The sequence below is a fragment of the Limanda limanda genome, chromosome 1 (assembly GCF_963576545.1).
Source record: "Limanda limanda chromosome 1, fLimLim1.1, whole genome shotgun sequence".
NCBI lineage: Eukaryota > Metazoa > Chordata > Actinopteri > Pleuronectiformes > Pleuronectidae > Limanda > Limanda limanda.
In genome coordinates this window covers 22566603-22580841 of record NC_083636.1, presented here as the reverse complement: position 1 = coordinate 22580841, position 14239 = coordinate 22566603, and the positions used below count along the sequence as shown (strand labels likewise).

At 43.4% G+C, this 14239-nt stretch overlaps 2 protein-coding genes across 2 annotated transcripts; one reads left to right on the top strand and one right to left on the bottom strand.

Annotated features, from left to right (window-relative positions):
• Positions 1–906: 906 nt before the first annotated feature.
• Positions 907–7365, bottom strand: ing3 (inhibitor of growth family, member 3). Its single transcript, XM_061072427.1, has 12 exons — positions 7248–7365; positions 7037–7108; positions 6039–6139; positions 5049–5114; positions 4685–4781; positions 4535–4606; positions 4316–4432; positions 4030–4193; positions 3689–3879; positions 3363–3555; positions 2451–2489; positions 907–2312 (listed from the first exon to the last, which is right to left on the bottom strand). Exons 1-12 carry the CDS (start codon positions 7273–7275, stop codon positions 2196–2198), a joined length of 1257 nt encoding a protein of 418 aa, XP_060928410.1. The 5' UTR covers positions 7276–7365; the 3' UTR covers positions 907–2195.
• A 1269-nt stretch (positions 7366–8634) lies between these two features.
• On the top strand, positions 8635–12779 carry tspan12 (tetraspanin 12). Its single transcript, XM_061078431.1, has 7 exons — positions 8635–8934; positions 9725–9807; positions 10023–10158; positions 10486–10551; positions 11160–11267; positions 11356–11499; positions 11594–12779. Exons 1-7 carry the CDS (start codon positions 8869–8871, stop codon positions 11888–11890), a joined length of 900 nt encoding a protein of 299 aa, XP_060934414.1. The 5' UTR covers positions 8635–8868; the 3' UTR covers positions 11891–12779.
• Positions 12780–14239: the final 1460 nt, after the last annotated feature.

Genomic DNA, 14239 nt, shown 5'->3' with positions numbered 1-14239 from the left:
CCACATTGGGTCAACGGCCCACCGGGATTATGCCCGGTATGCCAGATGGCCAGTCCACCCCTGGACATGAGAACGTCTACTGAGAAACACCTGGCGAACATCCGTCAGTTTTAGAGAACGTCTCCTGTCAGAACTCTGTTACTGTTAAGGTGGAGAACGTGTAGAGAATGTCTGTATCAGTTGAGATCTCAGTTCTAAGTTATTTGTTTAATTCAGTTTTTAGAACCAGTAGCTTTCCTGTTCCTCACTCCAGATCCCCCTGGTGGTCACATGTAGTGCCTGCATTTAGATTGAGGGGTAACACTGGTTTTACCTTCATTTATCTGCTGGAGTCACTGAAGTGATTCAGTGAGAAGAGAACCAACGTGTCATCCGTTTCTTTACCACTAATAATTAACATTAAATGTTATAAACGTATTTGTGATGATTCTGTCTCATAAAACCAAGATAAGGTTATTTAGCTCGGTTCCACCTGTGGTGACATCCACAGATCCGATTGGTTGATCGTCTTCCTCCACATCTGTTCACCTGTTCTGGAACTGGTCACATGCTCAGTAGGTTACCATGGAGACATCAGTAAGAAGTGCGTTACCATGGTAACAACAGGTTTGAAATGAAGACACTGTTTTATTGTTCACACGTTAAATTTGTTTCATATTATCTGTAACTGAACCATTAACAGGGAAATCATCGGCTGCTGGTTCAAGCCAATCACGTTTCCTGATTTACATTTAAACTGAACATATATATAAACGTGTATAAACTAAGTATGTGTCCGAAATATTTTGATATGACAAATCATTTATCTAATCAATCGATAATAAAGTGATTTCATTGTTTACTCAGTCATAAATTAAACTATTTCCTGTAGATTCTAATTCTAAAATAAAAAAATAATCACAAAACTTAGAAACAAATCAACCATTTTATTGGACTTTTTCTTTACACATCCCTGGAAACAAACAGGCATCAGTGCAGAGCGACTGAACACACACACACACACACACAGACACACAGACACACACAGACACACACAGACACACACAGACACACGCAGACACGACGTCCTGAGCCACGTGTCCGAGGTCACTCAGGCTCCGGTCAGTTCACGTGAGGAGGAACATCTGGAGATTACAGCCAGATAAAAAACATCTGACATGTCAACATCTGGATGTTAAAGATCTAATTCTAAGATGAAAATTCAGTCAATAAAATTAGAACTAAACAAATCATATTAAAATAAAGTCAGGATTATTACATTTTGTTTAATTAAATCAGAATATATTTAACTTCATAAAAATAGAGAGAAACTGAATGTGGAGTGTGAATTATTTAGACCTGGATAAATTAAATATGAATGTAGATTAGAGTTTTACTAATCCTGGCTTTATTCTATCAAATCTTGTTTGAATTTTAAATCAGAGGAAAAACAAAGACATTTTTTTAGATGAATCTCAGAACCAAGCTCCTCTTTTGATCTCATGTTCACAAAGTTCTCAACAGAAGGTAAAATGTTCGTCCTCCTCTCGACTAACTAAATCTGCCACCTGATCCGGGCAGGTTGACCTCTGACCTTCCTCCTGACCAGGTGATCTGTGTGTTGGATCCGCAGTCAAACTAAAACCGGCCCATAAAGAAAATCTATATATCGATCGTGGAGAGAAAATTTCATCAATTTAAATTCCGAGATAAAGTGTCAGAATTTGTCCGTCAGGGGAAGACATGAAACTCTTCGTCCAGCCAATTATTTCTACTTTTCAACATTAAATTGTAAATTTCATGAAAACCGCAGGTGGTCTGTTTGTCCGTCGCTTAATCGTCTTAATGCGTCGATGCATGGACGGAGGGGGAGTTGTAACTTTTGTGTTGTGGAATCAAACATAGCTCAGACATGAAATAATCAAATGAATCCTCTATTTATTCGATCAAATGATTAATGACGTCAGATTGAATTTATTCTTGATAATTAAATTGGAAATATGAGAATAAATTCAGTCTTAAAAGATAAATGATCTTAGTTTTTGAGTCAAACTAAAAAATTTGATTTATTTTCCTTCTTGTGGCTTCGATCCGTTTGTTGGCACAAAGATTTGAATCAGTGAGCCGCTGTGTGAGCAGCCCGTTGACCTCTGACCTCTATGGTTCTGCAGTGGGTTACAAGGTTAAAATCCAACATGGCGGACAGAGCAGTGAGTCTATTTGTGGCGGCTGCCTCTCCTCTTCATGGCGGCCGTACACTGAGGACAGTACCACTTCCCCTTGGGCGCCTCCGTCAGGCCGACGCAGCCGTAGTGGAACCACTCGATTGGACACTGAGCGGAGAGATTCATAATATTAATCAACTGGAAATCAACCAATTCAGTGACAGGTTCAATTAGTTTTGTATTTTCTGCTTCCAGTTTAGTAAAAACACAAATTGAAACAAAAGATCATAACATTTAAAGACTTACATCTGTGTTATCGCAGCCGACCATTTCTCCATAAGAAACCTGCAAAAGACCCAACAACAGTTTTACAGTTTCTACTTATTTAAATTATCATCATGTTTGGTTCAGTAAATTTTTTGGGATTCAAACATCGAAAACAGCTCAAACTCAGGATGTTGTGTTTGATTATCAAGTAAAGAAGTTGAACCGTGTTCATGGGATGTCGGGATTAACCTATTTTACCATAACATAAGAATTGTAAAACCTACGATATCCAACCATGGTGTTCTGCTTCTCTCGAGTCACGTAATGTGTGTGTGCGCTTGTTTGTGTGAACCACTGAATCATTCGTTGAGAAGAGAGAACTTATTTCCACCAACGCTGGACAAACAGCTCCATGGGAGGAGTTCACAGCGAGAGGAGAACTCCTGGTCGCTTTCTGACAAGGAGCGCCCGACCGACACACACAGCTTACACAAATTATTTTTAAATAGCCAAACGTTGCTTTAAAAACTTTAATGAACTTTTAGTTCATTAGCTATATTATCAGCTATATATTGCTTGTTGTGTGTATTTTTCCTACTATAGTATCGATAATCATGAAAACCGTGAAACTGTGATATTTCCTGTGGTAAACGTCATCACTACAGTGTTCCACTTTCAAAGGTTAAATCTTAATTAACATTAGAGGACTTGAACAGAGTCGCCCAAACTTTGTCTTGTCTTTGAACAAACGTCACTGACACTAGCCTCCACATCCTGTTTGTTTTCCCGTGGATTTTAACATTTTATTGATAACTTTTAAAACCCGTGTATATCGAGGATTTATCTTCTCAACTGATCGTCTTTTCGTTGTTCCAGAGGCCAATCAGTCTACATCTGTTCCTGCTTTAAAATTCATTCTGAAACCCCTCTTCTGACAGCGTGTGTGTGTACCTGGTTACAGATGCAGTATCGGGGCTCGTTGGGGTCGTAGGTCCAGTCCACCTGACTGTTGGCTTCAGCCTCGGGCAGCGCTGAGGCCTGCTGGGAAAGCTCCTGGGCCAACGCTGATGATGACGAGCACGATGACAGAGAGGAAGAGGAGGACGACGAAGACGACTGATGATTAGAAGACTTGATGCTGCTTCTGGAAAACACAAATCACAGATTTAAAGGTCATTTTAATATAGACCTATGGTTCTGTTTCTTAAAGATCCGAACCGGCAGGATGAATTTAACACATGCTGATAAAACGTCCAGTCGGGGTGTGGAGGTCGTACTTGGACTTGCGCCCCCTGGAGTCGGAGGCAGTGGTGGGGGTGAGGGTCTGGGTGAGGGTGGAGGCCAGAGCAGAGGAGGAGTATCCAGTATTGTCCCGGGACAGAGAGAACTCTCTGCTGAGCTGGAAGTCGTTGTTCTTGATGGCTTCATAACTTGCTTTGAGACTGGACGTCCTCCTGCCCTCCTTCATCTGGAACCAGAATCAGACGTCAACACAGAGACGAGTCTTCACAGCAGCACTGTCTTTATACCACACATTACAAAGGACCCAGGCTGGACCCAGTCTAACCCAGAACCACATCTGTGGCTGGTATAACCTCTGAGGAGAATGGTATTCAACCTGTGCCGTTGCCTGAACAGCCTGAGCAGCTGCCATGGTGATGGCCCCGGCTCCGGCCCCCGGCCCGGCAGGCAGAGAGCTCAGGTTGTAAGAGGCCAGCGGCTGAGACGAGTTCACACTGTACACGTTGTTGGTAGACGCGGACGTGCTGTTGGTGCGACAGCCTGCAGGAACACATACAATGAGAGAACGGCTATTTTTATTATAATGTATTGTCCCTTCACATGTTTGTCTGATTTGATGCTGTACTGGTGGAGGAGGTCAGAGGTCAAGTGGAAGTCGTTACCTGGCGTGTTTTCTTTTGAAGCGTCTGACGTGAGAGTCGACAGCAGAGCTTCAGATTTGAACTTCTTCTCTGGAACGTGCTCTGTGGTGTGATGAGTCGGAGCACTGTACTTCCTCTCTGCTCCCACACACAGCAGAAATGTTAGAAACATGTGAAACCAACACAGAGATCAGATCCCTGATCAGATTGATAAGCAGACTCAGGATGGTTGCTACATACTCTCAGTGGTGGTGTGCGAGTGGACGTGATGGTTGTTGACTGGTTGAGACGGACTGTCCATCTCCAACGACCCTGAGAAGAAAGAAACATGAAGTTAAAGAACCTCCTCTTCCTTGTGTTGCTGCTTATCTGTGAGTCGGAGTCACGTACGTCTCTCCAGGATCTCGGTGATGCCGGCGTTGTCTGCCTCCAGCTCCATCTTGAACTTAGCCAGTTCCTGGTCCAGTTTCCGCAGATGACGGTCCACCTGTAGCAACATGGACAAACAGCATCATTTTACTGAAGCAGTGAAATAAGATCCAGATTGACAGGTTTAACTTCCTCTGTTGTACAGATGTTTCTACAGACCACATCTGTATCATCATCATCATCTGTTTCCTGTTTCTAATCATGTGAATCAGTTTCTCTGTGGCTGAATAAACTGAACATGTATAATCTTCTGCAATAACCATGTTTATGTGACGCGTTTGTCGTCCAGCTTATAGAGACTCATCTTTAAGCACCGCCTACTCACCAGATCATAAATCTGATTGGCCAGCTGAACCTTTTCATCTGCGTCTTCCAGAGCTTTGTAATAATCCTGAAACAAGAACAAAGTGATCACACACGTTTTAATAAAAACATAACCTCTCACTGCAGATACACAATCAATGATCAGCTGATTGATCAACATGACAGGAGTCGTGTGTGAAGAAAATGGAATTACCACACTACGGCTGGTACCTCTGACATATAGAGCAGTATCTGTGTACATACTTTCCTCCCAGATTCATATAAAGGTCACGGTTCCTTTGACAACTGAAACATTATCACTTCATCTTTGAGTCCAAGTGACAACTGATCAGAAGATTGGATATCCACCTACTTCCCCGATCACTTCTTAGAAAACTAAAATGCTGCCACGCTGCAGATTTCCGGCTGGTACGTCAGTTTCCTGTTTTTACAGAACGTGTCTTCTCGGCTCACACTCAGGGAAGTGGGCCGCACGCACAACTAGTGCACCGCACATACACAAACAACGCGCACGATGCAGGACACCATAGTAAGATTGCTTAATTAGTTTTTATTCTTATGGCTATGAAACTGTGACATTAGGAAACCATAGTTTGTAAAAACCAGTTGATCCCTGGTGACCAGTATAAACCCTATCCCACTGCAACGATTCACAGCTGGTAAACACACACAGCATCTATCCGTACCTCTCCCGCTGATCCACACCAATACTGTTTCATTTTACTGACTGATAAGAACCAATCAGGAAGAGAACAAGGGTGTCTGTGTATCTGTTTACCAAAGTCTCTGTTCGTCAAGACTAGAACACAAGAGTTTAAATCTAAAACGAAAAACTCTGACAGGCATAACCATGGCGGCACTGATGAATTTCAACAGTGAGATTTACTCGTTTGAATGTAGTTCAGTGGAGGAGCATGATCTAAACATCAAAAGATGGAGTTTCCTGTTGAAAAAGATGAATTAACGTCTGGTTTCAGTCGTGATTTCTGACCTTTTTAATAACCTCCATCTGTTCCTCTCTCCACTCAGGTTTGTTCTTCTTTGCGTTGACAAAGAACTCGATCACTTTCTGCTCCAGCTGATCAGTGGCGTCTGTAACAGGAACATTCAGAAACCTGTGAGTTACTCTTCAACAATACAAGGATCTCTAATCATCAGCCGGTGAAAACAGAATCCTTCCTGTCTGGTCAGCGGCTCCTCGCTGATTGGCCAGATTTTGTGACATCATTGTTGGTATTGCGTACTATCTATGTGTAAATAAAGCTTTAAGTACAGTGGGAGTATTTCACAAGTTGATTGCTGCCACATTAAAACTCAAACTGATGATTTGAATATCACAATAATCAGCATCAGCCCACATCACTGCTGCTTCCTGTTAATCTGAGCTTTATCAGCTCAGTATAAACTCTTGACTTTAATTCTACACATGTTCAGATGTAGTTTTCTGGCTGATTTAACATTTGAAAATCCACTCTGTGTGTACTTTGAGCACTGTGTGTTTACAGTGTGTACTCTGTGCATACTTTGAGTACACTGTTTACAGTGTGTGTGTGTGTGTGTGTGTACTCTGAGTGTACTGTGTGTAATGCGTGTGTACCGTCTGTACTGTGTGTGTCCTGTTTGTACCGTGTGTGTACTGTGGGTGTAATGCGTGTACTGTGTTTCTACGGTGTGTACGCTGTGTCCTGTGTGTAATGCGTGTACTGTGTGTGTAATGTGTGTACATCGTTTGTACTGTGTGTACTGTGTTTGTACCGTGTTTGTAATGCGTGTACTCTGTGTGTACCGTGTGTATAGTGTGTACAGTGTGTATAATGTGTTTACTGTGTGTGTCCTGTGTCTGTACTGTGTGTGTCCTGTGTCTGTACTGTGTGTACTTTGTGTACTCTGTGTACCGTGTGTGTGTTTTGTGTACTCTGTGTACCGTGTGTATTGTGTGTGTACTCTGTGTACCGTGTGTATTGTGTGTGTACTGTGTGTGTAACATACTCTGAACCTGCAGGTCCATCTCCCTCATTTCCGTGAACCTGTCGCGCAGGTCCATGGGAAGCTGCTCGATCACTGCCAGAGAAGAAACAGCCGTTACGTGCTAATGTTGCTAAGCTAACGGCCGGAGCGGCACAGGCCGGAAACACCGCACATTTACCGCAGAAAACGCACAAACAGCCCCCCCACCGCAACGTGCGGGTCGCATACTCACTCTCCAGGTAATCCTCCAGGTACAACATGGCGACTAATCACACGTTTCACGCGTTTTATCAAACTATTATTTTTTTCCAATATGGCGCCGGCAGCCGCTGCGTCTGTGAGAAAAACACTGAGGTCACACCTGCTGACGTCAGCGGGCTCTGTCTTCTGATTGGTTAAAACACACACGGGCGGTGACGTATGTCCTTAGAACAGATGCATCATGGGAGTTGGAGTTCAGAACGAGTTTCCAACATTTATGATGTGATCGTGAATCATAATAATTATAATATTCAATTTTTAACAAAAACAACATTTAGCATAAAATACTCAGATATTTAAACGTGTTTATGTCAAATGTTCTGCGTAATGAACAGTAAACTAACAAGGGTTTGTCATATAATATATATTCTGTATATTGAATGATAATACATATTCATATCAATTCATATACATATTTCTGAATTTTATGTCATAGCAAAATAATTCGTTTGTTTTAAGGACATTAGATCAGATCCATAAAAACCTGTGTTTGTTTTAATGATTTTATCCTGAGGAATAAAAATCTTCTTTCTAAACTTCAGATCAGTTAAAACATTAAATAATGAAGAACATGATTGAGGTTATTCTTTTATTCATTGTCCTGTTTGACTGCAACAAAACAATAAAGAATTTTTATACACCTGTATGTGGGTGTGGCTTGTGTTCAGGTAAATATATTTAATATATTTACATTTATACTATGATTCAGACAGAATTAAGTTATAATGAGACAGTTTTCTGCGACCACACGTCACAAACTATATAGATTAAATTGACTATATGGCCAAAAGTATGTGGACAGTAGTCCTTGCAGCCACCAGAGGCCTCCACGTGTCTGTGTCCTGTCCTCAGCTTCATGACGTCTGTGACCCTGAGTCTGAGGCTGGAGGCGGACACATTCCTCTGTCCTCCCCCAGGACCAGAGAGGGAGGGAGGACACAGAAAGAGAGAGAGAGAGAGAGAGAGCTGCTACTCAGAGAGTTTAATTAGTGACGAGAAAGAAGAAGCAGCAGCAGGAGACAGTTGTAGTTCTGCTTCAGTTCACTGCCTCAGTCCTCAGAGACACAGATCTGGTTTTAAAGCAGGTCACTGAGGATTTAAATCAGCTGCTGATGACCTAGCTGGACTCTGGTCTCTGTCTGGTCCTGGTCTCTGGTCTCAGCTGGACTCTGGTCTCTGGTCTTAGCTGGACTCTGGTCTCTGTCAGCTTCTGGTCTCTAGTCTCAGCTGGACTCTGGTCTCTGTCTGGTCCTGGTCTCAGCTGGACTCTGGTCTCTGTCTGTTCCTGGTCTCTGGTCTCAGCTGGACTCTGGTCTCTGTCTGGTCCTGGTCTCTGGTCTCAGCTGGACTCTGGTCTCTGTCTGGACTCTGGACTCTGTCTGGACTCTAGTTTTGGTCCTTGTCTGAGGTGAGTGTAGTTCTGTAGTTCTGCAGAATCCAGATCAGTCCAGAATCAGGTGTGAGTTTGGTGCTGAGTGATTTGTGAACCACCAGTTGTTAAAGTTTCCTCTGACGGTAAAACCGAAGCACAAGGCTTGAGCCTGAGAAGCATGTTGCCATGGTAACCCAGGCTCAGATGAGCGTCGGTCAGGATGGCTCGTGAGGATGCGGTGAGATGTCTGAGGTGTCTGCTGTACGCACTCAACGTGCTCTTCTGGGTGAGACCTTCATCTTCATCACTGTTATTAATACCATCACTAACATCACCATCATCATCTTCATCACCTTTATTTTCAGTGAATGTTTTGTAACCAGAGTCACATGTTAAACTGTTTGACATGTGAACATGATTCCAGCTGTTATCATGTGATGAATTCAGGATATTATCAGAACATTTTACATGTGAAACCTCACACATGTTAATCTTTACATAGGATGACTGAACTTCATGTTTTTATTTTTTGAAGCATATATGAAAAGATCCAAAGAGTCAAAGGTCAAAGTCACATTACAGTTTGCATTGAACAGAGCTTGTAAAGTAAAGTAAAGTAAAGTAAAGTAAAGTAAAGTAAAGTAAAGTAAAGTAAAGTAAAGTAAAGCGTAGACTCAGACAGCGGCTGAAGCGGATACAAGTGCCACGTTTCCCCTGATGACAGACATATGAAATAAAATCTGAGCTGACGTGACCAAGCCCAAATATATTTATATTATATTTATAATATTTGCATCCACACCCTGACAGCATAGTCCCACTCACCTGAAACACACCTGAACGCTGGATATTACCCATGGTCCCCGGCTGAGGAGTGGAAGAGGAAACTAATCTTCATCAAACTGCTGCTTTAACGTGAAATAGTGTTGATTTAAAGTCTGAAGTGAAAGTAGGCTGTGTGTGTGTGTGTGAGGATTAGGGGTTTGTGTGTGTGTGAGGGTTAGTGTGTGTCTCACATTCCGACATGTTATTTGTAGACAGCAGAAACTGATCTGTTTATTTCTGTGTGTGTTCAGCTGATGTCAGCGTGTGTGTTGGGAGTGGCCGCGTGGATCCGAGACTCTCTGAACACCGTCCTGACGCTGACGGCTCACACCAGGTGAGTCAGGTAACACAGTGACACCTGGTGGATGAGGAGGCTCAAGCGGTGTGGCGACACATAAACACATCGCACTACTCCAATTGTAGAAAGTTACTAGTACTACTGTACTGAGGTATTTTTACTGTCTGTTGCTGCACACATTTGCTTCTTACACGCTAGCCGGACACGTTAGTCTGACACAGGTCAGAGGTGAACCGAATGTGTGTGTGCAGGTTGGAGGAGGCGGCCATTCTCACGTACTCTCCAGCTGTTCATCCCGTCATCATCGCCGTGTGCTGCTTCCTTATCATCGTGGCAATGGTGGGATACTGTGGAGCGCTCAGGTGTAACCTGCTGCTGCTCTCCTGGGTAGGTCTCACCTGTCGTTACCCCCCCCCCCCCACACACACACACACACTCACACATCACTGTCACCAGGACAACAAGGCTGAGTGTGATCCAGGTCACCTGTCGGCTGTGACCTGAGGGGGCGGGGCCTGGGGCCAGGTGTGTATATGCATGGGAGGAGATCGTCTCCTCGGCCTGTCCCTGAAAGAGGAGCTGTCAGGACAATCAGAGAGCATGATGGGAAACATTTATAACATTACATTATCCTGTATCACATTCGAGTGCATTAGATCAAATGTCTTTCCACCACACGTATCATATCATATGAACCCTGAGTGTGTGTTTCAGTACCTGTGCAGTCTGCTGGTGATCTTCTGCGTTGAACTGGCCAGCGCCGTGTGGACGTATGACCAGGTGAGAAAACTCTATAGCATCCCCCAGTGTCTGTACACAGTAAATTACACCTAGGTTCAATTAAACTGTAGACTGTCGCATAATTATATTCAAATTCAAACGTTAGTGTGTCTGTGATACAGTTTAATATACATGTGCTACACAACACTGTACTGTGTAGAACATGTAGAAGAGTGTGTTGTGTGGTAGCGTGTAGTGAACTGTGTGTTGGTGTGTGAGCAGCTGCTGATACAAACTGAAACTAAAAATAACATGAAATGTGAAACATGTCTGGATCTCCTCTTACACACGCACACACAAACATACAACCCCCCCCCCCCCCCCCCCCCACACACACACACACACACACATAAACAGTTTGATCAGTGTGTGTGTTATCTGAGCTCAGGCTTCACCTGCCTGCAGGGGATTGTGGGTATTGTAGTGAGGACAGATTGTTATCAGAAGGGGCAGGGCTTCAGGATGATCCATCATCAGGACTGATAAGGGGGGGGGGGTCATGACAACTCACCTGTTAAAGTTGACTGTGTGTGTGTGTGTGTGTGTGTGTGTGTGTGTGTGTGTGTGTGTGTGTGTGTGTGTGGGTGTTTGTGTGTGTGTGTGTGCAGCCATCAGTGCAGCGCTCGGATATGATCAGTCTTAAGTCTCGGATGTCAAACTACGGCCTGCAGAGATACCAGTGGCTCACACACACCTGGAACAGCTTCCAGACACAGGTAACACACACACCCACACACACATACACACACACACACACACTCACACAAACACATACACAGAGTGTGAATTGTGTGTGTTGACCAGTTTAAATGCTGCGGAGTGATGTACTTCACTGATTGGCTGGAGATGACAGAAATGGAGTGGCCTCCTGACTCCTGCTGCTCCGATCAGTATCCAGGCTGCGCTCGCCACGCCCGCTACCATGATCTGAGTGACCTCTACCAAGAGGTGAGACATGGCCGACTCTCATTGGTAGAGACATGTCCCACGTTCACAGAGGTCGAAGGTCAAACTGACTATGTGTGTCGCTTGTTTGTTTCAGGGCTGCGGTCCAAAGATCTACAGTTTCATTCGTGGGACGAAGCAGTTGCAGGCGTTGCGTTTCCTGGGCGTGTCTATCGGCGTGGCTCAGATCCTGGCCATGGCGCTCACCCTCACGCTGCTCTGGGCGCTTTATTATGGACGAAAGTCTCCAGAACTGGACTCCATGGCACCCCCGATGGACTCCGCTCCCGACACTGTGACGCATGGAGCCTCAGCTTCAGGCAGCAACCAGACTAACATGTGCGCTGCCTCCACGCCGCAGGAACACCAGTTTGAGATGGAGTGCCTGTCGTAGCCGTGGGGACAAGCAGGAAGCTCTCCAGGTTCATGTCTGGGACGTGTAAACATGTGAAAACCATTAGATGACCAAACAGAAACTGAGGAAAACTAAAAACCGATGAGACATTAAATGTCGGTGAAATTTCAAGTCAGGAACACGTTGTGAAGACGTCAGGAACATGTTGTGAAGACGTCAGGAACACGTCAGGAACACGTTGTGAAGACGTCAGGAACACGTCAGGAACACGTCAGGAACACGTCGTGAAGACGTCAGTAACACGTCAGGAACACGTCGGGGAACACGTCAGGAACACGTCAGGAACACGTCTGCAACACGTTAGGAACACGTTGTGAAGACGTCAGGAACACGTTGTGAAGACTTCAGGAACACGTTGTGAAGACGTCAGGAACACGTCAGGAACACGTCTGCAACACGTTAGGAACACGTTGTGACCACGTCAGGAACACGTTGTTAAGACGTCAGGAACACGTTGTGAAGACGTCAGGAACACGTCAGGAACACGTCGTGAAGATGTCAGGAACACATCAGGAACACGTCAGGAACACGTCGGGAACACATCGTGAAGACGTCAGGAACACGTCAGGATGGAACACGTCTGGAACACGTTAGGAACACGTTGTGAGCACGTCAGGAACACGTTGTGAAGACGTCAGGAACATGTTGTTGAAACAAAGACAAAAACATTGTCCCTTTAAAGTAACCCTGAGCTGATTCGTAGGAACCAGGACAGATCGTGGCTCCTCTTGATGGAACCACCTCTGTTCTCCAGACGTTCTCAATAACCTGAGCGGTTCCTATGTGAGGGATCAGCAGATTTGTGTTTTATATGAGAACATGTGTGATGTTGATGTTTCATACTTTTGTGTCTGAGTTATTTTTCTCACTGGAAAATAAAACAAAGTTTAAAGCACAACGACACTAAGTCGACAGAACATGGACGTTTGATTTCTTTACCAGACTCGGACGGGCAGGGTGGTGTTAGTGTGTCAGTGTGGAGCTTGAACGTTTCCGAGGTTTAATTTCAGACCGTTTATAGATCCACTACAAGGATCCATAATTGAAAAATTATTGACAAAATCAAATGAATAATAAATAAACAAATATTAATGTGAAATAAGTTTAAATAATGTTTTCATAAATTCAGGTTAGAGTTTGTTGATTCAATTCAGACATATAATTTAAGATCAAATATTTTGACTGTGAAGAATCTGAAATATAAAATTGTAAAGCAATAATATATCAAATTTACTAGAAATTTTGACAATTAAAAAACTGAATTCAAAACATAAAAACAATGAAAGTAGGACCTGAGAAATACTTCAATAACAGTGACTGTCACACACAGTTTCTGGTGGGGTGTGAGGTTCGGGGTCTGAATTGAACACTCAGTCGTGTTTAGCGTTTACATGAGACCATGTTTTATTTGCACTCCACGCCTGATTTAATAAAACAAGATGTGATTCACACCAAAGAACAACGACAGCACATGTGCACATAATCATCATCAATAATATAATCAAAAACGTTTTTTACTTCCAAAAATCAACAAATCAGTTTTTATACTTTCTTCCTGTTTCCCACTGAAAAAGAGACAGAAAAACGATGTTTGCATAATTCAGTTTCTGACATTAATAACATTTGTGTGGAGCAGTGACGGTGACGCACGGTCCTTTTTAGCTTGGACCTGAACATTCCGGTGTTTATCATTTAAAAAAATAAACAACGAAGAATCTGTCATTTAACGTTCCAGCTGTGAGATGAGATCTAGTTGTTAAAAGTGAAAGTTCTTCCGGTTTCAGTCGTCCACAAAATATTCTCTGAAAAATCTTTAGTTCTGTGAAACAATTTGAATCCAGCTCGATCAAACGTGATCAGCTGAGATCGTTTGTCTTATTTTATCAAGATGTGACGTTGAAAATCTCAGAAGGTCACATGGTTAAAGTCTGAGAGAAAAGTGACCTGGTTCAACCTCTGAGGACAAATACTAAGGGTTCAGTCATTCATCTGTTCAGTCATTCACCTGTTCACATATTCATCTGTTCACTCACTCATTCAGTGCAGCACCCAGGTTTGAGTCGTAACAGATCAGAGTTTCTCTGTCCACCTTGGGAACGATTCCTCTGGGACGTCTCCACTTTCATGTGGGTTACCTCAAGGATCCGTTCTAGGCCCTGTCCCCCCCCCCCCCCCTAGCATCAATTAAAAAAAAAATATTGTCTCCTTTCACTGCTTTGCAGACATTAAAATATACTTGCACCTGAACAATAAAACTAAGACATCATATGGATGGATTCAAACTTCCTCAAATTAAACAACAATAAGACGGAGGTTATCATATTTGAT

Bases quoted from the DNA above. Each gene is read 5' to 3' on its own strand.
- ing3 (XM_061072427.1), bottom strand. From the start codon at position 7,275: ATGTTGTACCTGGAGGATTACCTGGAGA. The intron at 5,115-6,038 runs GTCAGAAATCAC...TTCTTGTTTCAG, and splicing joins AGATGGAGGTTATTAAAAAG to GATTATTACAAAGCTCTGGA. The intron at 4,194-4,315 runs GTAACGACTTCC...GTGTTCCTGCAG, and splicing joins TTCAAAAGAAAACACGCCAG to GCTGTCGCACCAACAGCACG.
- tspan12 (XM_061078431.1), top strand. From the start codon at position 8,869: ATGGCTCGTGAGGATGCGGTGAGATGTCTGAGGTGTCTGCTGTACGCA. The intron at 8,935-9,724 runs GTGAGACCTTCA...GTGTGTGTTCAG, and splicing joins CACTCAACGTGCTCTTCTGG to CTGATGTCAGCGTGTGTGTT. The intron at 10,159-10,485 runs GTAGGTCTCACC...TGTGTGTTTCAG, and splicing joins ACCTGCTGCTGCTCTCCTGG to TACCTGTGCAGTCTGCTGGT.